General features: G+C 48.2%; 1 protein-coding gene and 1 long non-coding RNA gene across 3 annotated transcripts in view; both read right to left on the bottom strand.

Moving 5' to 3' along the window:
- Positions 1 to 22540, bottom strand: part of LOC144165034 (uncharacterized) — a 111574-nt gene that overhangs the window by 9856 nt on the left and 79178 nt on the right. The window contains exons 21-24 of the mRNA XM_077695194.1: positions 18859 to 18931; positions 16946 to 17005; positions 13186 to 13261; positions 11429 to 11547 (exon numbers count right to left, since the gene is read on the bottom strand). Coding sequence (XP_077551320.1) covers positions 11429 to 11547; positions 13186 to 13261; positions 16946 to 17005; positions 18859 to 18931 — 328 coding nt within the window. The remainder of the gene's footprint in view (positions 1 to 11428; positions 11548 to 13185; positions 13262 to 16945; positions 17006 to 18858; positions 18932 to 22540) is intronic.
- LOC144165033 (uncharacterized) lies at positions 687 to 3520 on the bottom strand. Of its 2 annotated transcripts, none has more exons than XR_013321320.1 (3): positions 3341 to 3520; positions 1256 to 1349; positions 687 to 1172 (listed from the first exon to the last, which is right to left on the bottom strand). It is a non-coding gene; the product is annotated as an uncharacterized LOC144165033 (long non-coding RNA). The 2 variants fall into 2 exon arrangements; XR_013321319.1 differs by lacking the exon at positions 3341 to 3520 and adding an exon at positions 1562 to 1724.

Raw genomic sequence — 22540 nt, 5'->3', positions numbered from 1 at the left:
GCTTTATGAACCCCCCTGCCATACCCCCCTCCCCTGGAGGTGATGCTGGGGGCGAATGCAGCGGCTTTGCTGCATGCATTCGCCATTAAAAGCCATTTGGCTCGATCAAACATTTTATTGAGACCAAGCAATGGGGGTAATGTGCTGAGGAGAAAAATACCGTTACAATTCAGAAAACATTGCGGTGAAAGCGTCCTTTCCACCTGCCAGAAGCATCTTATATAAAAACGTCCAAATAAAACACTTAACAAGATAAGAGCAATGCAACAAACTTGTATCAACAAGTCCAGAACTCTACACTTTCTTATTTTTAAACAAAGGATGGAGGGCAAACAGAACTCTGAAAACAAAAACAAAATAAATCAATGCAAGAAACTTGTAAAATCAGGTCCATAACTCTGTGAACTTGCTTATGGAAGGTACGAATGCAGCACAAATAAAACACTACAAAAAAGGCACACGCAAGAAACTCTCACCATCACGTCCACAACTTGTACAGTTGTGTATGATTATTTGAAAGCAAGTATGCAGCACAAATAAAACTTTCACAAAAAAATATAAATAGAAGAAAATTGTACCATCAGGTCCACAACTTTGTACATTTGTTTTTAAACCTAAACAATAAGGTGCAAGGACAACTTGTTCTACAAAAAATGATAGTCACTTAGGAAAGTGAAACAATTGAATTGCGTTTATCTGAAAGATCACATTGTAAAAATGTACCACAACATGTGTTAAATACTTTCTTCCAAATAAAAAGCCACGTGCAGCATGACTAACAGAGCATCACCAGCGGGAGTGAACATATCTTAAATGCAAAGAGCTTTTCTTCAATACACATGGTTCATACATGGTTGAAAAAAAAGAAAACAATGCACAATTTTTCTAAACAAATAAAAAGCCATGTGCGCCACGACTAGCAAATATCACCAGTAGTAGTAAACCTATCCTAAATGCCAAAACGTTTCATCAATAGTCATGGTTCATACATGCTTGAAAAAAAAAATACCCTCAGCAACCACAACAGATAATGGGGTCCTCTTGTCTGCACTGATGAGGGGCAAATCCTCTGTGACCTTTCTGTCGACGACGCCTTTCCCATTTCTTGCACTTTCCTTAATTAGCTGTGCTGTACTGGTCGTACCTCCAGCTGTTCAGGTTGTCTGGATGAACTGCAGAAAAAAAGCCAATAAAAACCCTAGGTGTGTAATCCGTTTAAAATACCCTGTTATGTGTTAGTCAATGTGGGTCTTACGTTCGCGCCTTTGCATTCTTGAGCTGGATCATGATGACTGTCTTCATTTCTGCGTCCGTGGCTCCTCGTGTTTGCATATTCGCTCTCACAGCCTCTTAAAAAGAGTTGTACACGCACGCATATTTCAGAGAACATCCCTTTTTTACGGCCTATTGTACGTACTACATAAATTTAACTAAACTGAGCAGTTGCAATAAGATAATAAAAAGTTGAACCAGGGCAAGCTGAAGCAGCAAGCATGGTGCTATTTCATTTAACACTGCAGGCTTCACAGCCCAAAAAGGAGTTGACTACCTATTGACTAACCTCTGACGAGGTGGCACAAGCTTGTTTTTCTGGCCCGAGTTTTCTGTCGCGAGCTGCCTAATTATTTGCCAGCTGCTTCGCTGAGCCACGGCACAGCGATCTTCCGTCAGGTGAAGGGTGCAGGCCTTTTGGGCTAGGAAATTATTTGCCGGCAGCTTGGTTTAAGTAAAGGTCCTATTCTAGGTTCATTTTAAAAGCGGTGTGACGGCGCAAATGACCGAAATAACCCACGTGGTCGTACTGTCACGGAAGTTGTCCTTCGCGAGCAAAGAGTGCCGGCATTTCGTGTCAGAATAATTATTTGCCGTGAGAGCAATTTGCCGTGAGAGCAATTTGCCGGCAATTTGCCGGCAATTTGAGAGCAATTTGTGAGAGCAATTTGCCGGCATTTCGTGTCAGAATAATTATTTGCCGTGAGAGCAATTATTTGCCGTGAGAACCTGATTTCGGTTATTTGCGCCGCCACAGTGCGTTAAAATCGGGCCTAGAATATGACCTTTAGTTAAACCAAGCTGCCGGCAAATAATTATCCTAGCGCAAAAGGCATGCACCATTCACCTAACGGAACACCGATGTGTCGCGGCTAAGGCAAGGAGCCGGCCAATAATTAGGCAGCTCCGACAGAAAACTGCCAAGAAAGCTGCCGGCTAATAACAGCTTACAGCGCGGAAGACCGGCACTCTTCGCTTCACGGCAGCTTGCGAAAGAAAACTCTCCAGCTGTCTGCCGGCAAAGCGCGTTCTCATACAGCATGCCGGCACTAATCATGTGACCGCAGCAAGCCAATAAGGGGAGACTGCCGGCAAACTTCCGCTCGCGCGGGTAGGCCGGCTGCCGGCCGAATATCCACTCCCAAGAATTGATGTTTCAAGCTGATATATTTTAAAATTTGCTTAAAATATGCAAATCTAACCATCGCGCGACATTTTTGCACTACTTTAATTTAATATTGCCGAAAGAGCCTTATCTCTAACCAGGATTTAACATCTTGCGACGCTTACCACGTCTATCATCTGGTTGGGGCGGCATGTTGCGATGGCAACAGTCGGGTCGGTTCCGAAACAGATCGCGATTTGAACGTACGTAGATTTTAATTGCGGCAATACGTTGATATTAATTGCTGCGAAAAAAAAAAATAAACAGGCGCCAGTAAAATCGCCGTGCCGCTTCGAGCAGAGGCACCCGTGTTGGAGGCGGTTTGCAGAGCTTTATCGGCATCAAAACACGGATATCTCAGGCGCTGCGGCTGGCTAAACGTTCACCCACGACGCCCTGTCAGGCAGGCACTGCGTCATGGCATGGGACGACAGAAATTCTCTCATAAGGAGTGAAACAAACCCACTTGTCCGCCTACGGCCCTCCTGGGTTAGTGCAAAAAAGATGCCGCAAAATTTTGACGCCGGCTTTCTTAAAAATTACGGTGAAAGCGCAGCTCAGCGTTTCCGACCAAGGATGCCAAGATGCAGCACAAGTTGTCACGCAAGTAAACCAAAACATTTAATAAATGTTACAAGGCCAACAATATATTCCAGGAGCAGCTGCTTAACCAAATACTTCTCGCTTAAAACTAACCACGGTATTACGTATACAACACTCGTGTTTGACAACATCGCGAAACTGCACACATCAAGACAACTTAACGGGCGCTTGTGGCTGGAAGTAAAGCTTTTTTTCAGAATCACTGTCACAAATACATCAGAAACATGTCACAGCGCGGCGGTATCAACGGGCGGAACAATTATGTGGCCAATGAAAACGGCACAAATAGCAAATACTTACAAAAATGAGGGCTACACAAAGAAGCTCGAAGATCGGCGCCCAGCCGCAAACTGACCGTTGGGGTTGGCGCCAAAATGATTACTCTTCAACCCAGCGCGCGCCCAAGCTCATGCGAACGCTGCGGAGGAGGTAGAGGCAGAGAGGAAAGCCACTGTTTTCCCAGTCCATGGAGTCACATCAGGCCATACTGTTGGCGCCAAACCTGATTACTCTCAAACCAGCGCGCGCCCAAGCGCGGGACTGTACGGCCGGCTACAAGAAGGCTAGAGGAAGAACTGCTAACAGCAGTTATCAGAAATACGTTTTAAAGACGTCATTGTCTGAGGGATATTATCCTTGCAATGATTGACTTCTAGAAGCCATCTTTCCCTGTCTGAAATCCCTTTCTGACGTTTCCTCCATAAATACGACGTTTTCTAGACATTCTGTGCTACCTGGGTACCGTACCCATAGAGCTGATCTGGACTCTCGCCCAGACAGGCGTAGGGGGAAATGAGGCAGCACATAGGGCCGCTCGAGAGCTCACCGTCCGAGCAGGCCCTAGCCTCGAACCCTTTCACGGAGCCCTATCAGCTCGGGACAGTCTCTTGACCTTCCAAGACATTACGGCACATTACTGCCTCTCACGCCGCCAACTCCCTCCCGCACACCCGGATTAATCCAACAGAAAAGAACGGCTATGGTGACTGGTGCAAACCCATACCCTCCCCTGTTGCTGCCACCTGCACCATATTTATCCTACCGTCTACCCCTCCCCCAACTGCCCGGCCTGCGGAGCAGTGGAAACTCTGGACCATCTCCTTTGGAACTGTCCCCACAACCCCTATCCCCTCTTAGCAGACGGTGGGCACTGGGCTGAGGTGGTGGGAAGTTCCGACCTGTCTACCCAACGGGTGGTCACGGCGACGGCTGCTGTGGTCACCGGTACGCCGGTCACCACGTCCCCTAACGGGCATTTAAAGGCTCAATAAAATGTCTGTCCTCCTCCTCCCATGGTGCGGTCACATGCGGTTCTGCACAGATGGCATCTGGCCCCATCTTGTCTGACTGGCAATGAAAACTGCGTGCTTCAAAATAACAAAGACATTTTTTAGCCACATATTCAAGCAAAAAGTGTTGTGCAGCCATTGCACGTAATATTGCCTGGTATGAAAAATTGTGCTCAATAGGTTTCTAAGGAAAGGTGGTTTCGAGAGTTGCATTGTGCCATAGGACAAAACAAAATTCACTATAAATGAAAAACAACACAACAAAAGTCCTGAATTTTGCCATGCGTACTTTTGTGCTCTCTTTCTATCATGTTTACAACCAACATAGCCGTACTGTTAATTGCATTGCACCTTTGGTCTCATAGGTCACCCAGAAAGGACAACTGAAGCCGCGGAAGTAGTGTAAGAAAAATTCACTTTATATTGCACAACAGTATTAATGTATTCTTGAAAGCGTAAGAAACAACAGCCTTGCCTGGACCTTTTGCATGCAGACCTATTTTTAATTGTCTGCAAGCAATGTAAAATAGTTTCTTCTCGTCTTCTTTTTATTTTACGGTGAAGGGGTGGGGCTGCTTCTTTTCCTTCAGCTTTTTAAGTTGGCCATTTTGCATATATATGATCAGGTATTTAAGCATTCAGAAGTAGACGTGTCCTGATCAGGTATATCTTGAGTCCAACTGAGTAAGGCGTATTCTGATTTTTATCATGCTAAGCGTCTCACTCCGAATGCTCCCCATGAGCACAAACGAGTTGCAGAGAATGAATGAAGATAGCACGGAATTCTTTTATCAACATGTAACTGCCTTAGAGTTCACACACTTGAGCACAATCATGGGCATCTGACATGGCATAAAATTAACAGCGGTTGCCCAGCAGTTGGGCAACACACCACTATTTAAACTAAATGCAGATGCTACGCGATAGTTTTCCTCCAGCTTAGAGACTGCCTTTTCCATGTATTTTCTAGTTCATAAATATACCATAGAATGCTTGGCTGCAGCAGCTCTCATAAACTACAAAATGACAAGAATAATATGGGCATTGCTTACACAGCCCTTTTGTATCATTCCTGACATGAAATTGCCAAGTGAGTCTTTGGATCTTGGTAACACACTGTTTTAAAGCACAGTGCAAACCGTGATGAACTAACAGCATTGCGTCAGGTGCATAGCCTGCGACACTGTGCAGCTGAAAAAAATATCTATATGTCTTCCTGCTTCATTTTCCTGTGTCTACATATGCAAAGCGCCTTTATTAACAATAAAAGCACGGCGGTAGGAGGGGTGTAAAACGTTTAAAGAGTGCACTGCAAAATAATGCGACTTAAGCTTTTTTTAAACGCTATGTATAAACTACTTCACATAAGAAGCATTTCTTACATTCTCAGCCCTGTATGGCTTTCTCACACAGCTTAGACGTCATGCGAAAAAGGCAACTTAGTCTAACAGCTCAAGGCGAGGTAGGTGCACCTTCTCCCGTTTGCACTCAAGAGTTTACATGAGAAGGCACTAAGTAACTGCTGCATAATCGAGTAAACTGAGGGCACTTCGCACTATGAGGCACAGGGCGGTGTGGTAGACCTCTCACACAAGGATCTTTAGCATAAACCAAGACATCGTGTACAGAAGGTTAATTTTTTTTGCTTTATAAATTCAATGCAGCCTCGGCAGCCAAGAATCGAACCCGAGATATTGTACATTCCTGCAGCCATAGGAAACCATGCGAGATCTGAGCAATCTGGCACCTCAGAAATCTCATTAAGACGAATAAAGCTACCGTGCGATATTACTTAGAGTGTTTGCAAAAACCAAGGATAGACAGCATAGGGGCACTAGATATATCCTTGCTTACAAAAAACTTAAAAGTAAAATTAAAAAAAAAATGACGCGGGCATTCGAGGCACGGTATATCTATGGTGGTGTCAGCATGTATTGTGCCCTGGCCGACAACGTAATTTATATTCCTGCCTCCACTGGAAGCTGGAAGGCGCCGTAAACGACCCTGTGGTCAGCCATAACCCATTCAAGTCGGCTACAGTGCAAACTTTATCGTGACGGAAACCACGTACGATGCCGTTTGCACGAAGGTCACGCCAGCCCGCCTCATAGATTGTGCTATATCGGTAGTGCATATAACAATTTCTGGTGGGACCTCACTACGTGGTACATATAGCATCGTCCATAAATTTTCATCGGAAAAAAAGTGAAGGTAGCAAATAAGCAGTGCATGAGCTATCCCTACCTCTTCATTGTTACACTACTTACTGAAAGACTTGTACTTGAAAATGTCAGGCTGGAATGGATGCGTAGACCAGGTTGGTTTTTTGACATTGGCCTAAATAACTGAGCTTGATTTTCAGTACACACGCTGCTGTCTCCATGGCTATCAACTACCGTGTGACTGTAAACCCTCGCTTGAAATGTACACAGAGGGAGAACGCACTGGGGGATCTAAAGTATACCATCAATTACAAGCCTAGCAAAGTCGGGAACCCGTTTGGTTGTGACAAGTGGCCTGCAAACATCAGTCCCCACTAGAATGGCAGGATGAGTGCTGCAGGCAGGCTAGGGGCACCGTGACTGCAGTCAGGAGATGCTGCAAGAGAAAGACATGGAACATGAGGAATGAAACACCGTTGAGGCAGCAGTAAATAAACAATCTAGGATGATTAAAAAAAGGGTAAACTACAGCTAAGACCACAGAAGCAGTGCTCTTGGCCGCCCTGCGTTATCCGGGTCGTTCCCGCTGAATTTCCATCGGTTATTGAGCGATGATTGGCCCCACTATTAAAGATGAAAACACATAACGAAGTAGGCATCCCTTGGCAGGCACTCCTGGCAAGCAAAGGTGCTGGATGCTGCAACGAGTGCAACAGGCTAAAGGAGCGTGTTACAACGCCCTCACGAACCACACGCACACATGAAAACCTTGCCAACAGCGTCCTGTCACGCTCCTAACTTCACCAACAGATCGTACTGCAAGTTCATTTTCGTTACAATATTAAGATCGGTTAGCACAAGGCACGTTGTCTAGAAAAAGCGTCGAGGATAACAAGTGATGTTAATGACGCCACATTAAAGAAGAGACAAGGAAACGCCATGGGCGAGACGGGTTTGCATGCGAGCGAGTTTCCGCGCCGTGCAACAAACCGTCAACAGCTCGCGATCGTGACAGACGCGAACAGAGCAGCATAAACAGCGACAATAATACAAGACGGTGAGAACGCGCCGCTAAGAATTTCGTAAGCGTCGCTAATATAACTGCCGCGAGAAGAAAGCAAACTTTTCAGTAGGAGATATGCGAACTGATTGCAAACCCGCCAAAAAGGAGTGCTCACCTGAGTCGGCCGATGGTGGACAGTTGAACGCCCACAGCTAACTGCAAAGCCGTGGATCCGAGCCAGAAGACGCTGGAGCTGTTGAACGGCGGTTGACAGGGCGACAACCATCGACACTTCACGAGTTCTTGCGTCGACAGCAAAAGTCCAACGCGACGACTTGAACCACTACGGCCACTACGGCCGCTACGGCGCACACGCCGTGTAGGCAGCACTGGGAAAAATGTAAACACACCGCGCGGGTACGCTGCGAGCAAACGTGACGTCACATCCGCGTTAATTCCTCCCCTGAAGGGCAGGTCGCCCTTCCGACCCAGCTTGCACTGGCAGCCCGGGGCCAGGGGTTGCTGGCCGCATACGGGTCCCTCGTCGTGCGCGTGCGCTCAGTATCGTACGAGACACCTCGCGCGCAACGTCTTCGTAGTTCTTGGCATCGTCCGGCCGCGCAAAGTTCGCATGGCCGAGGAAGAGGCCCCGAACTGAAAAGCAGGGCGGGCTACTGAAACTATGTGTCCATCAATGCTCACCTACAACAGCTTCGCGATTCAAGTCTTGCGCGTGAGTGCAAGCTTTTCTAGATTTTAAATGGAAGCTTTCTACCTCTACCAGCCAACTCCCAATGCGGTGGAGGCGGCAGCTAGGGGGGGGGGGGGGGGTTGGGGGGCGGAGGGTTCCACTTACGAAGCACACTGTAGATGGTGCGGCCTATTTGCCCAGCGTTCCCCGCGCGAGGTGCCTGCTCGCCGGCAGGCACGTCGGCAGTACGGTTTTGTCGTCTGCTTTAGCGACGGTTGTTTTGGGCCTGTTTTGGCGCAGCTTCGCGTCCATTGCGCGCTTACTTCGCACGGCTTGCTTAACTTGTTCGAAAGCACTTCCAGGGAAACCCGAACCCGATGGAATTAAGTGATGGTAAGGCAAAGATACGTTATGTATTGCTTTGCAGGGCGGGAAAACAAAATGTACACACCACATACAGACATCTGGCCGCTACAGAAACGCTACCTTTTGCGCAGTGCTTGCCACGAATGGGTCTCCGTTTTCTAAATTGGTGAATACCAATTCGGTTGTGTTTTAAGAGGTATTACAAAAGGGGAAAGGAGCAACTGGTTCTGATAAATAGCGGCTATAAAAGTTCCCTCAGCTTTTTCGCAATTCTCAAACTTACTAAATAACCAGTTTTGATTGGTATAAATGGGAATCACTATAGGCCCACATGCCGAATTGTTTCGGTGTCTGCGCTTGTGTCGCGCCGTGGTGGAGCCGCGAGCTAGCACATCAGGATGGCTAGGTTCTACTTTCTTGCCGTACGAAAGACGCTCCTCTCCGTTTTCTCTCTGTCGACACCGCCGCTAGCCCGGGCGTGGCCGACGCTGCTGCGTTTTGGATGCCTCCCCGCGAATCTCAGGTAACGGCTGGCAGAATCTCTGGTTTCACTCTTTGTAGAGCCTCGTGTGTGAATTCAAGTGACGTCGCGTGGGCAATTGTTGTGGGTATCGTTTAAAGCTTTGCTTTCCGATCCCCTTCCCAGCGTGGATTGGAGCTAATTTTTTTTTCACGCAGTTTCTTTTTGTTGCTACAGTTATTTATAACCAGAATAAGCCCAAGAAATAATCGAAACTACTCGTGTCACGTTAAAAAAACACGCTATAATGCACTCTTTGGGCCTCGCGGAGGAACAGGCGGTAGGGTGACAAGGCGCAGCTAGGGGCGACTTCGGTTGTCGTACTTAAGTTGTACCCGAGTATACTGACATATTTAAATATTGTTTTCTCAGCGTACGATACTAGAGTGGAATGATTTACCCACTGTATAATTGCTTTGTTCATTTTTATTCCTTGTATTTTTCCTTGCCTTTTATCTTTTTTTGTGCGCCCGCTGCTTGGCGCCAGCAGGTAAGACGGTCAAGTAATGCAATGGCACGGATACGCGGGATATTAAAGACGATAGTCTTTCTTGGGCAACTTAAACCCAGAAATTTTGGTTTGTCTGTCTGTCTGTCTGTGTGTCCGTCTGTGTTTCTGTGACTCGATTCAGCCACCCGGCCAAAGTAAATGTACAGTGCGCCATAGTCTTAATATACTCACAGCCAAATGTGAGCGTCTAAGCCCGGTTTATATATTCATACTTGTCAACTTTGTTGAACATGAACAAGACATTACGCAAATATAAGACCGAAAATTTATACACAAGAATATTTACAGTGTTCCTTTATTAAAAAATTTATGGAAGCTTGGTTTTTCGATAGCAAATGTTATTATACATCTACTGCAGAAAAACAACTGCCGCTTGCTGTTGCCCGCGCTACCTACAGGCGGCATATGAAAAATCACGCGGCAACAGCAACAGAAGGTTCCACTAGGTAGGTTCCACGTTCTGTTTGGAACGCACGTGAAGCACGGCCACGCGGTTCTATAAACCTTCAAGTCGGCCGCCTCTATTTACGCGCATCTCCGCCGTACTGCAGCGCTGGCATCTAGAAACCCGGCCTGTAGCAGTGGAACGCGGTAAATTCAAATCGCCTTGAGCAAGCCCTTGGTGTCTTTTCCTTGGGAGGAGCGCGATGGTAGAATAGCACTATGAGAGGGGAGCGGCAAAGCAAAAGGGGGCATTTCCTCGGCACATGTCTACAAAAACTATCGTCTTTTTACGACATTCGCAATGGAAGGAGCAGATACGGGGCCAATTTTTTGGTTAGCATCGATGACGCCCGTGCAATTACGCGTTTCAGTGTTTGCAGTTCATTTGCAGTCTGCTCTGGTATTCGAGTACTTTTCGTTGTGTCCCATTTAGCGTGCGCAAAAGTTGCCGTGATGAGTACCAGTGGTATTTTTTGCTCCGACAAAGCTCGCGCAGCTATGTCTGCGCTAAGACAAGAAGCAGGCGCGCCAAAAGAAGCATGCATGACAGTTGGAGCGGATTTTTTTTTTGAGGGGGAAAAGCCAAATAAGAAAGTGCGTAACTGTCTACGCAAGAAAACTTGACTTGCCGCTATAAACAGCAATGGATCCCACTTGCCTACCCATTGTTGCAGCTGCGGATGCGATGCAGCATTTCGGGAGATTAAACTTGCGGCTGGAAGCCTTGAACAAATTGCGAGCGAAATCATGGAGGCATATTATATTAAAAAAGAGCGTGATAAGTCTGTCACCGACGCATGCAGAGGCGCCCTTTCATGGATCTTTTTCATTGAACGTCGTAATAGACTCTTCAGTGTATAGCTCGGAGTCTCCTGCAAAATAAACCTAGTTGAGAGTGACCACTAGTTCAGTCTAATTTTAATGTGCACCGTGTCCATTTTTTTCGCTTTGTTTCACACAAATCACGTATAAACTCGCCTATGAGCCAGTTTTATTAGCCAGATTGTTCTTTGCCCTTGCGACCATACTTCCATTCAATAAATCAATGCGACGCATGTTTTAGTTAGAGATTGGCCGAACACAAGAAATGGCGGCCGACGCTGCCTGCGCAAAAGGCTCTGAAACACATTTTCAGCTAGCCTAATACGCGAATTAATAATTCACTGTTTCGTATGCGCCACGGTTGCTGAATCTGGAAGCAGAAGAGTGAACCTGCCTGTTGCATTGATATCGACATCGAACACAACTTCGGCTTATCAACGCAGCTATGTGCACAGTAATATGGCATCTCTTTCCCTCTTTAAGAAAATGAAATCTACGTTCGAACAGGTATATCGGAGCCATTGTCTGCATCGTCCAAACTCCTAGTTGGTGGTGAGAAATGTGTCTGCAAGTAGCTCACCGACTAAACCACTTGGAGCACTTGATGGAAAAGTCCAGGACCACTCCGCAAACTCCGATAAGGGCGAAGCCCAGCCACATGTCGACGTGGCCGCCGATATAAATCATCAGGTCTTCCATCTAGAAGAAATGAAGGAAGAAAACAGATGACATTTCACGTTACCTGTCAATAAAAAATAGGCATTTCGTCGATATTGCCGGGATTCCTTGGCTCAATTTAATAGTTGGGAAGTACAGCTTGATACGGGCAGTAGAAACGTGGCAAGAGCGCAAAAACAGACCGACAGTAAACCAGTGACAACAGTAGCGCACTAGGTGAACTCTTGGATCGGTACTGCCACGCCACCTATATTACTTCCAAGCAAAATCCTCTACCGCCATTCACGTTGTTTTCAGATTGGTAACGTTTATCAACTTCAGAATTTTGGAATTAACGTTTAGCCTTTCTGAAAAATTTACGTTTTTTGCAGTGCTACCATGGCAAACGATGTGGCCGAACTCATAGTATGGTTGCTTTGTATTAGATTGAGGCCGCTGTTGGAGTTCTTGCGGCTAATTTACAGCACACATGCAGAGTGCCTCGTTTATAATATTAGCCCGTTTAGTTAAGAGCTGCAGCGCCTTGCAACTCGGTTTGATGGTTATCGTTTTGGTACACCAGGCGACACGAACAGGTAAAGAAAGCCTCCTCGCACGCCCGTCGAAGACAAACAGATAAATGCAGTTTCTAAAACTAACTTTGATTGCAACAATTGCTTAGGATAGTGGTTAGAAGCCGATTCATATAAAGATGCTCTGGTCACTAGCTAATGGGCTAACTTTTCTCTGCTCTCATGAAGCGGGTAAAAATTTGAAGAAGGTACTAAGAAAACGTACAGTGTGGGGCGGTTCATCGTACCGACCACTTAATTGTTTATCTTCGGTGACCTCAGCTCCATTCTTAATGTTTTCTTGTAAAGTCCTTGCGAAATATTCTGGTCATCTTTACTTGTAGGTATACACTTTATCTTTATTTAGGACCCACCACTAATTGTATGGGTGGTTTTTATGTCCCATACCTCGCCCGTAGCGTTTCACTTACGAAACAAGACATGAAACTGAGAACGTTGCTTTTTCGTTGCGTGTTTGGCGCAGACTCCTTAGGTGGGACTGAAAAACAGAAAAACAAACGCGATTCTTTTTTTCGGTGAGCTTCCGGTGCGGGCTGTCGTAACATGGTTTACACAGAATACGTTCGTCGTTCATATAATGCACATTATCATACTCCAACTACGTGCCAGAAAACAGCAAATCTAAGGTGCAGGATCCGGGAGTTTTTGTCGCGCACGTTTTAAATTTTGTTGAGCTGCCCTGAAAGTTCGAGCAGATCTTGATTTGAGCTTTCCTGTAGTATTTGTGCGCCTACACCTAGACGCTGTTGCAATGCATTGCACTGCGAAGCAGATAGCCGTAATAAATAAAGTTGAACTCAGGAGTATTCTTGCACCAGGGAACAGGGAAGCAGAAGCCGCTCGGATGCTGCGCCAACCGATTGGCAGTAATAGGGCTATTGCTTATGTATAATAGAAGGAAAACAATAACTGCTGATTCAGTGGATGTGTTTGGTCTCTAGTGACTACATAGCAATCAGTATTGAGGCAGCCGTGGGAGGTGATGGCACAAATGCAGGGAATTATCCGATTTCGCAAAAAAAAAAAACAACAGAAATATGGACCAACAGGAGACCTCGTGACGCGCGTTTTGACGAGACCGACTTACCGGTATCCTGGGAAAGGTGTAGATGGTCTTCTTCTTGTGCGATCCCATCACCACGGTGACGTGGACCTGCGAACGACTAGAACGGAGCAGAGTGAGTTGTTTTGAGCGACGCAAACACGACTCTCTAGGTCGACCTGTGATCTCCTAAGTTCAGATTTAAGGTGAAAATAAGACTCAGCTGCTGTTCGTCCTACGCCAAGAAATCAGAAACGAAGAATAATGAGAGAACATCTAGTCTGTGAGGTTCAATAGTTATAATATAATAATAGTGCTGTAATCATGATGCTTTAGTAGATATGCTAACGTGACAAAGCATTCAGCTTTTATCAGACTCTTTCAATATTGTATTAACACAGATGTGTTTTGATTGCATATACCTGGACACGTCTGCAGCCGTTTAACATTCAGTAACATACACCCAGAGCATTTATAAACGAGCCCCGGAACCTCCCAACTGTACTGTCTGTGCATATTTTTAAATTACCGTGATGAAAGTTCGACTTTTAAAAGTTGCTCTACTAACAATATTGTCACAAAGTCAAAGACGACGCAGTTGTCTTCAAGGGAAACAAGTTTTTTGGAGCGAACTTGTGCTCCCCTATCAACTTAAGGAATACACAGGCGGCGAAGCAGCAGCCAACAAAGTGACGTGCTCCAGCGAGCGTCGGCGATTCGAATGCCGGGCGTCTGCTCTGCAGGCTTTTATCTTTCGGCGCGAGTGTTTCCGGAACCGTCGATTTACACCCAGAACATTGTAGATCAAAGAAGATTATTCTGGGCTAGTGACGTTAGGGCGAAACAGTCTGCTTATCTGAATGAGATAGCCCGTGCGGGATAAAAATAAAGAATGGAAGACGCGCTTCGCTTGGGACGCAGATAACAGACGCCGGCGTGGCCGGGCAGTAAAAACAAACAATAAATAAACAAACCCATACATGGTTCGCGGCAATATCAACAATGGGCCTCTTCGATTTACAGTCTCGGGCTCACCGCGGACTCCCCGAGAAGCAGTCCAACATTCGATTTTCCCGTGTATCCCTATGGCTTCGGGGAATCCTCGGACTACCCGCGGGCAGCCCGCGGGGAGCCAGAAGTGGAAAATCGAAGAGGCCCAATGCTTGTCCCGTGAGAAGCATCCCTAATACTCCCAACAATTGGTGCGAATTGTAAACTTGTCTTTGGTTTCTCCCGTCTGATAACCTCAAAACTCGCACAACTTAAAAGTGTGCGTGCTTCGAAGGCGAAAACCTGGTGGTACTAATTAACATCTTGTTTACCGCTACATCGCATTTGCGCCTCTTTCTTTGCTTTCCAGTATTTGTCTTTTGGCGCGGATTACTTCCGCCGACTTATCTTCTGCGACACCGTGTCTACATCTCTTTCCTCGCTTTCGTTTCTTTGCCTTACGGCGCGAATTAAGGCAGCAGGAATTCGGCTGCACGTGCCACAGCCTCCCTTGAACCATGGTTATGCGCGGCTAGTCTGCACCTGTTGTACTCATGTGCCATTACGCTGAGGTGTCACGTGACACGCACTGCTCTATCACTTTTACGTTTCCAACTCATAGTTTGTGAATTTTGTGAAGCGGAAACATTGCCCTTTTACCTCCAGATCCCTGGCCAATCCCCCAGGTGTCTATGTGCCACGACGGAAGTAAGAATCATTGCAACAACTTTGGTCTTGCACTCGCAACGAGAGGGAAAAGAAGGACGGGCACTTGGCAAGGAGATAATTGAAATTAATTAGGAAGGTACTGGGGATACTGAAACAAATGAAAGTGTGAGTGTTTTCCACGCTGTTTTCCACGTGTTTTCCACGCTGTGCGAGTGTTGTCCATGTTCTTCGTTGGTCCAGTATTTCGGATCGGGATTGAAGATTTCATTCCCTCGTTGACTTACTTCCGAGGCTTACAGAAAAAAAAAATTGTGCGCGGTGGTTTCAGAGCCTGTTACACTGTAAGAGATTAAGGATACCATCTGCGTGCTTGGTCGGAGTATCTGGTCCTCTCGTCGTCCTCTTGCGTTGCCCGGCAAGCAAGATCTCGGGCGTGAGCATGAGCCGCTACATTGCCGCGAAGGAATGAGTGGACAGGCGTCCAAATGATGTTGACTGTTCTTTCAAGAGGGTTTCGGGCTAAGATGCGTTGGGATTTCGTGGAAATCCTTCCGGCTATGTACTTCCGACACGCCGCTTGCGAGCTGTGATAACGGTCTTGGAATGGGTCTGGGTTATGGCTAACGCGAGTGCCGCTTCTTCCGCTTCGAGGATGGTAGCCTGGCGAAGGGTGATACTCGTAATACAACTAGTGGGGGTGGCGACAACCGCTGTTTTGGTATTAACACCTGCGTAGTCCGCTGCGTTTGTGAATACTGTTGTTTTTGAGTGACAGTACAGTGTTTCAAGGGTTTGTGCCCTGGCTGTGCTTCTGCTTTCATGGTGCTGAGGGGTCATATTTCTTGGAAGGGGAGCAATTTTAGCTTCGATCTAATTTCCAGTGGAATGTCTTGGGCAGTCTCCATTTCTATTAAAGGTGCGTATCCCAGGTTTTTAATATCCTTGCTTAAGATCTCTTGGACATTTACGGTTGCCTGTGATGATAACATTCAACCGCCAACGTTTTACTCAGGACATACCACGCTGATTCCCAGAACTAAGGATGCAGAAAAACTAAGGTCTGTAGGGGGTTATCGACCAATCTCCCTCTACAACGTTGGCTTTCTGATCGGGTTTTTCACGATTTCTTGTCAGTACTTCTGGCAGCAGTAAACATAGGTTTTGTGTTGTATAAGAAAATCCAGCTTTTCAACAACCAGCGCATTACGCAGCTTATCGCCGTTCGTATTGTCTCAGCCGATTGCCAGCAAGTCGTCCGCCAGACAACGATGCCGCCTCTCACTCTTGCTGTTCGCATTGTAGCTAGATCCTCTTTGTCCTAGCATTCGGCAGAGTACAATAGTGTGAGGTTTTTACTTACAATTGTGCGATGTTAAGGGTCTTGCTGATTCGAATTTTTTATGCGGATCCGGCGTATTTTTGTCCTGACAAAAGGAGTGTTCAAGAATTCTTACAGTGGCTAAGCAATTCTCCGATGGGTCTGGAGCGAATGTTAACGTGAATGGGAAACGAATCCTTCCAGATTTGCTTGTCTTAATTGGGAAAGTGTCCCACGTCAGTACGAAGGTGTGCCTTTACATCAACCGCAGGACACTGGGCCTCATTGGTAGTCACGCAAGTTAAGCGCACATCGAAGCAAGTATGCAATATCTTTCTTGCGACAAAGCTCCTTCGTGTGCTTCAAGTGCTACATTGCGCGCGATCAGAAGTTCAGGCTCTACATAAAGTTTCTGCTACTGCTGTGTGGGGTCTCAATGGGAACCTATACGCAAAGATAACTTGTTTCTTTGTTTAGAGGCCGGGGGTGTTGGGATTATGCATTTGTTTGTATCCCCCAACCCCTCTCCGCACCTCCCTACACCCTTGGAACGAACGAGCGACTAGGCTCCTTTACTGCGGAACCGCACGAGCCGCTGGCTTGACATCGGCTGAGCTAGAAAGTCATATTAACGCTACAAGGAATGAGCCGTTTACTATGCTTGAACCTGGAGTCGCTTAATAAGCTTGGCTTAAAAGACTGAGCAGCTTGAATGTAAAAACCGTCTGGTGTACGGTGCGCCATAACTGCAATGCTACGAAAAACAAGCATGTGCGAATGAATGCGCGTTTCGGCACCCGTCGAAAGCGACATCTGAGCGCGGCTTACTTGTCGGAAGACTGCTTGAGGACACCCGTCCGGAACACCAGGCCTTTGTAGCGCACCTCACTGCAAGGTAGGAGGGAAGTTGTGCGGCCATGCTCGGACGCCATACACGGTAATGAGTTTTGCACTGAACAACCCGGAAGAGCAACGTGACAACTCGTGGCACACTGATGATCACTTGCGCGGTGGGGCGCACATTTGAAGTTGAATTCATGTACGTTGAAGTGGGTAAACATTTCTCACCTTCCCACAGTCAGAGCTACCCTCCGAGTGCACCTGTTTTGCGCATGTGCCGCCACGTGCAACTGTCACAGCGATGGCATCAAGCGAAGCTGTGGTTACGCACTTGGCTGCTGCTTTGGCAGCCGTGCGTCACGCACGTGTGACCCTGGGGAAGCTGCTCTGCTCCTGCCGCCAGCACGATGCCCCAAGAGCAGAGGTTCGGGCCGCCCTCCAGCGTCTTGATTGAGGGGTTTAACGTGCCGACGCAACGCAGGCGATGAGGCGCGCCGTAGTGGAGGGCTCCGGATTAATTTTGACCACCTGGGGATCTTTATCGTGCGCCGAAATCTCGTACACACGGGCGTTTTTGCTTTTCGCCTCCATCAGAAGAGCGGCCGCCGCGGACCCTCCAGCGTCTAGGGCTGCACAGCCACACCCGGATGGACCTGCTTTTCCCGACGGGCCCCAACTCCATCCTGCGGGAAGCCTTCCGGCTTGTGGTCGCCTTCCTCGAAGAGACCGACCTCATCAAACAGCGGTAGCCCCATACCTGCCGGCCAGCCTTACGCGTTATCTCTTTCATTCTCTCCCTCTTTCTTTTTCCCCATTTGTTCTATGCGATTCCCTTTCATTCCCCCTTTCCATTCCCCCGGACTGGGTTGTATGCTGGTGAACTCTCAAATGAGTTCGAAATATCCCCAGTCCACTTCTTTCCCACTTTCTATATCAATAAATCACTCACCAACACCACCATCTGGCAACCCTGGTTCAAGTATCCCAGTAACCCAATTTTTTCTTCTCGTTACAGCGGAGGCCATTTTGGTAGACTTCGTGTTGACGCTGACGGAAACGACAGCGCCCTGCGTGCTGATGACTAGTGCGCCGTTGGACGAAAGGAGCAGAAGCGGCCCATAGTGCATAGATAGGCGCGCCGAATTCTGAAACGAAATTGGCTTAACGAGAGGTACCCTCCGCTTTCTTATCTATATGTCTTGCTTCTAAGCTTTGCTCTGTTCGGACCTAGTTAGACCTTTAGTTGACCTTTTGCTGAACTTCCCGTTCATCTTTGCGGCCGCGCCCGTCACCACTTGGCCATGACCCCTGGACACACCCTTAGAAGCTCGTTCCGCTCGCTGGCCATCGCCAGGGGCGCTGTCTTGCGAAAGGATCCAATTGCGCTGGAGGAAAGCGTGCTCGAATCAAATGCCCTTCTTTTGCTGCGTTTGTACTGTAAAAACGCTCATGGAACTGCAAAATTTCTGTTTTAAAGAGAAGCTTTACATGGTCCGGCGAAAGACAAATCCGGCGGTATTCTGCGCGCAGACAACTCCTTTGGCGCAGCCTCATGCGCATGCGCGAGAAAAAGTAGGTTTAAGAGGAGTTACAAGTAAAAGGCATACAGGTTGGCTCAGTTTATCGCCGCAGTGCGAGCGGGCACGAGCTGCTGCATGAATCATAGCTCAAGCGATAATGGCAGCCGGTGCGGGCGGAGCACGTTTCTTCGAAATGGTTAGGCCACGGGTCGCGCGTCAAATACCGGCCGCACGTCACAGCTTCGCTGGTTAACCATCTCTACGCAGTGCATGGGCACAATTTATTTCTCGGCGAACCGTAAAATAAAGATTGCCTTTATTTCTTTGTTCTCAGCGCGTTGAGGTAAGCGCATGCGTACGTGACGTCGTCGCTGGCCTTACCGGCAGGGCCTCGTGCAGGCTGACTGGCAGCTGTGAAGCCAGAGTTGCTTCTTCATCTTGTCCGTGCACCGCACTGCGCGTAGAGAAGGTGAAAGAAAAATCAGCTCAAGAAAGTCAAAGAGGAATCTAAGAAAGTTTAATAAAAATGTGGTTGATTCCTCTGTCATAGGAATCGGTTAAACACGAAAGTGAAATGTGCAGCGAAAGCTGCAGGTGAACATGATGTGGGGGTCAGCGGCTGTCTTGTGGGCGTGCTTGGCGAGCGACGTCTTGCTGCCGGGTCGCTTCGACAAAGATGTGCTGGCGCCATTTCCGTGACTGATATGACGTCAGTGAAATCTTGGTGTATACCGGCAAAAACACTTTCGCGTTAAAATATAAAATCCGAAAACGAAGAACCCTAAGTAAAATGTGCACTTTAGTACTAAAGGTTGCTTCCCCGCAAGAAGACCCCGTGTGCAGGGGAGCACCCTTTACAGGCCGCTTGCTTCGTTTTACTGGCGTCACTTCCGTGAAGGATATGACGTCATGGAAATCTTTGTGTAGCCCGGAATAAAATAATTTCGTGTTAAAAGAAGTCAGGTACTTTTGCTTTATTGTAGGGGAACATGCGCCATAACGGTGGTACCAAGTTTTGGAAGCGTTCTTTGTGGAAACCTCCTGGTTGTCGGGTAAATGTTGTTGCCACAGGCTTGCCATCGTAATGGCTCCGCATAAATTCCTGAAGCCACTCAGGTTCGCTTACATGACTTGAAGGCACAACCAGTACGGCGTCCACTGGCAACGCACGCCACGTGCACTACAGTCGCTTTCTTGGCGGCGCTCATCCGACGCATACGCTGGTGGAGCACCCGATGCCGAAGCACTATTCATTCTGACACATGGCGCTAGTCAATCCGACAGCCCTGACGAACACCAAGCAGTCCCACGACTTCCCTTAGCGCGCTATGATGTCGCCAGCGCGCACGCTCGTGAACTACGAGGGGCTCGCGATAGTTATCTTCGTCGTGCCGCGCGCCAGGCAGACTGACAGCTTCCCCTGGCCGGATATCCTGCCACAACTGGCGCGTAATCGTGGAGCCACGACGTTCTCGCTCTTATTGGGTGTTTTAAGTGAGCTCTTGGCGCTTTTCTTCCTAAAGCCATGTTCCGCGTGCGCTAGTGGAATTCTGGGTTCATCGCAGCTAACAACGCCGAGTTTCGTTTCCCTCGGAGCACACTATAGGGTTGTTTCTTAAAAAAAAGCAGTTTGCACGAGGAACATTAACACCCAGGAACGACGCTGAAACCAATAACTCAATTGCTTTTGGAGGTTTTACGCACTAAAGCTATATTTGAGCTACGAAGCACGCTGTAATGGAAAGATACGGGTTAATTTTGATCACTCAGTAATCTTTACTATTACAGGGGTGTCAACACATGGGTGTTTTCGTTTCTGCCTCCACCCGGACAGGCTGCTGCGGCGGGGATCATACTCAGAAGTGCCGCTTATTTGTTTCCAAGCATAGTGACCCTTATACGGTGCAAAACAGATAGCCGCGTGCGTCGGGAACGTTTATCTATGCGGGAAAGCGAACGCTATATAGCGGGAGATGTATTCCTACCGAATGCATCTTCCCTGAGCTGCGCCCGTGACTGATATTGCCAGATCTCCTGGCAGGTTTCCCTGAGCGGCATACCCGTGGCCATCACGGTCCATCATCTTCGGTTAAATTTTTTTACTGCGAATCTGTTTACATGTGCCCTCTGGGTGTGTATCTCCCAGCTGGTTTCAGGGGGGGGGTACTGAGCCTGGAAAAGTCACAGCTAGGAGCCGTCTGCGAGCAAAATTTTGGGTAGTCAGAGAATGCGCGATGCGGCCGAAGCCGACACGTGAGGGAGGGGACAGAGAGTGTGGCTTCGAACGCGACACAGCCGCTCCCTTCGCAAATTCACTGCGGCCTGGTCAATCGTGCTTCGTTTCGGGAGTGTGTGCGCCCAAATGAAGCCAAAACAACTTCTGTGGGTAATACGTCCCTGTATTAATTGTTCGGACAACGGAATTGTAACAACGGGGCTATTTAAGATTTCTTCTGTGCGTGCGGATAGTTAACAGGAAATTCCGCTCGGCAAATTGGAAAGGGTAAAAAGGCTAGGCCAAGAAGTGTAAGAGAAAGTGGCGAGGAGGCGAGCAGCCCACGGGCAGGTGTTGGTAGTGAGCGCCTCAATAAAAGCGCTTGCCGTGGTCGGAATCCAAAATGGGTCCCTCGCGTTATGAAACCGGCGTCTGTCTGGGCTGTCATTGGAAGAAGAAGAAGATTTGCGGCCGAAGGCGCTTCACATGTTCTCCGGGAACTTTCAACTATTTCTCCGAGAATACATTCCAGTCAGATTTATCTCTGTTATCATCGTTTTCACCTCATCTTTGTGCACCAGAGGGTACCTCTCCTGAGCCGGTGGGTGCATTTTTGAACAATCCACGATGGTTTCTTTCGGGCAGGTGCGCTAGGCCTGCCGCTGGTGTTGTGGGCCTAGTGGGAGTATGGCGACAATGCAAGGCTTGCCCGACGACGACGGAGGCTGCACCGCGGCTGTTCCAAGCGTCAAACCTAGACCCGAAGAAGATAGCGAGATGCAACACGACGCAAGCGATGACAAGCCAGACCCTACACCGGAGGAAGATGACATGCCATGGATCGACGTCGTGTCAAGGGCTCAGCGACGCCGTCAACGCAAGACCGAACACGAGCTCAGGCTACCTTCGGCTCCGCCCATAATCCGAGCTACCCCAGCCCCACGAAAGCCACTCCCGCGGCCCAGCCCGCTGCCCAGAGACGATTACAAACTCGTGCTTCGGCCGCAAGACGGACTAAAGCTAAGTGAAATCCCACCATCCGTGCTTTCACTGACCCTACTCGACGCCACCGACTCCACGTGGCAGCAGGCAAACCTACGCCTCCGCATAGACGCGGCGCAAAATACTGCCACCGTTAGCACCCCGTTTAAAGAGATAGCTAAAGCCCTCTGCCGACTGACCCAAATACATGTCGGCAACATCACGCACGCCGTCCAGTTATATGGGCTGGCTCCCGACGACGCAGTGAAAGGTGTCATTCGCGGAGTCCCCGTAGGACTCACCGAAGCAGAAATTCTGAAAAGCATTGACCAAGAGCAATTTGAAGTCTACTCCTGCCGACGACTGGGAAAAGAGTCCACAACCGTTGTCCTAACATTTACAGGACCAAAAGTTCCCTACTACGTCCGACTATACGGAGCTGAACATCCATGCTCACTATACAAGAAGACTGTTTCCGTGTGCAGTCGCTGCCACGAGGTGGGTCACCGGGTAACAGCCTGCCCTCATCCAAACATCCACGTTTGCCACCAATGCGGCGTCCACAATCCCTCGACAGGCCATACCTGCGTGGCCAGGTGCGAACTTTGCGATGGCCCACATCTCACCGGAACTAAGGACTGCCCCAAACGCTTCCTCACACCCTAAATTCTCCGGAAAAGGGCTCACGAACGACGCCAGGCGGAGGAACGGTCCTCCCGATGGGACCAGACCGCCCAGCATGGGCTGTCTCGAGACCAGTCCTCTACCCCGCAGCGGAAGCAGTCACGAAGACGGTCCTGCACACCGTCTCGGAGAGGCCGCAGTTCCAGCACAAGACCAGCTTCCCAGTCTAGGTCTGCGTCTCGG

Source organism: Haemaphysalis longicornis, unplaced genomic scaffold (assembly GCF_048455015.1).
Source record: "Haemaphysalis longicornis isolate Haplotype H1 unplaced genomic scaffold, Haemaphysalis longicornis Haplotype H1 scaffold_14, whole genome shotgun sequence".
NCBI lineage: Eukaryota > Metazoa > Arthropoda > Arachnida > Ixodida > Ixodidae > Haemaphysalis > Haemaphysalis longicornis.
The sequence above is the reverse complement of the archived record's forward strand: the minus strand, read 5'-3'. Positions and strand labels throughout refer to the sequence as shown.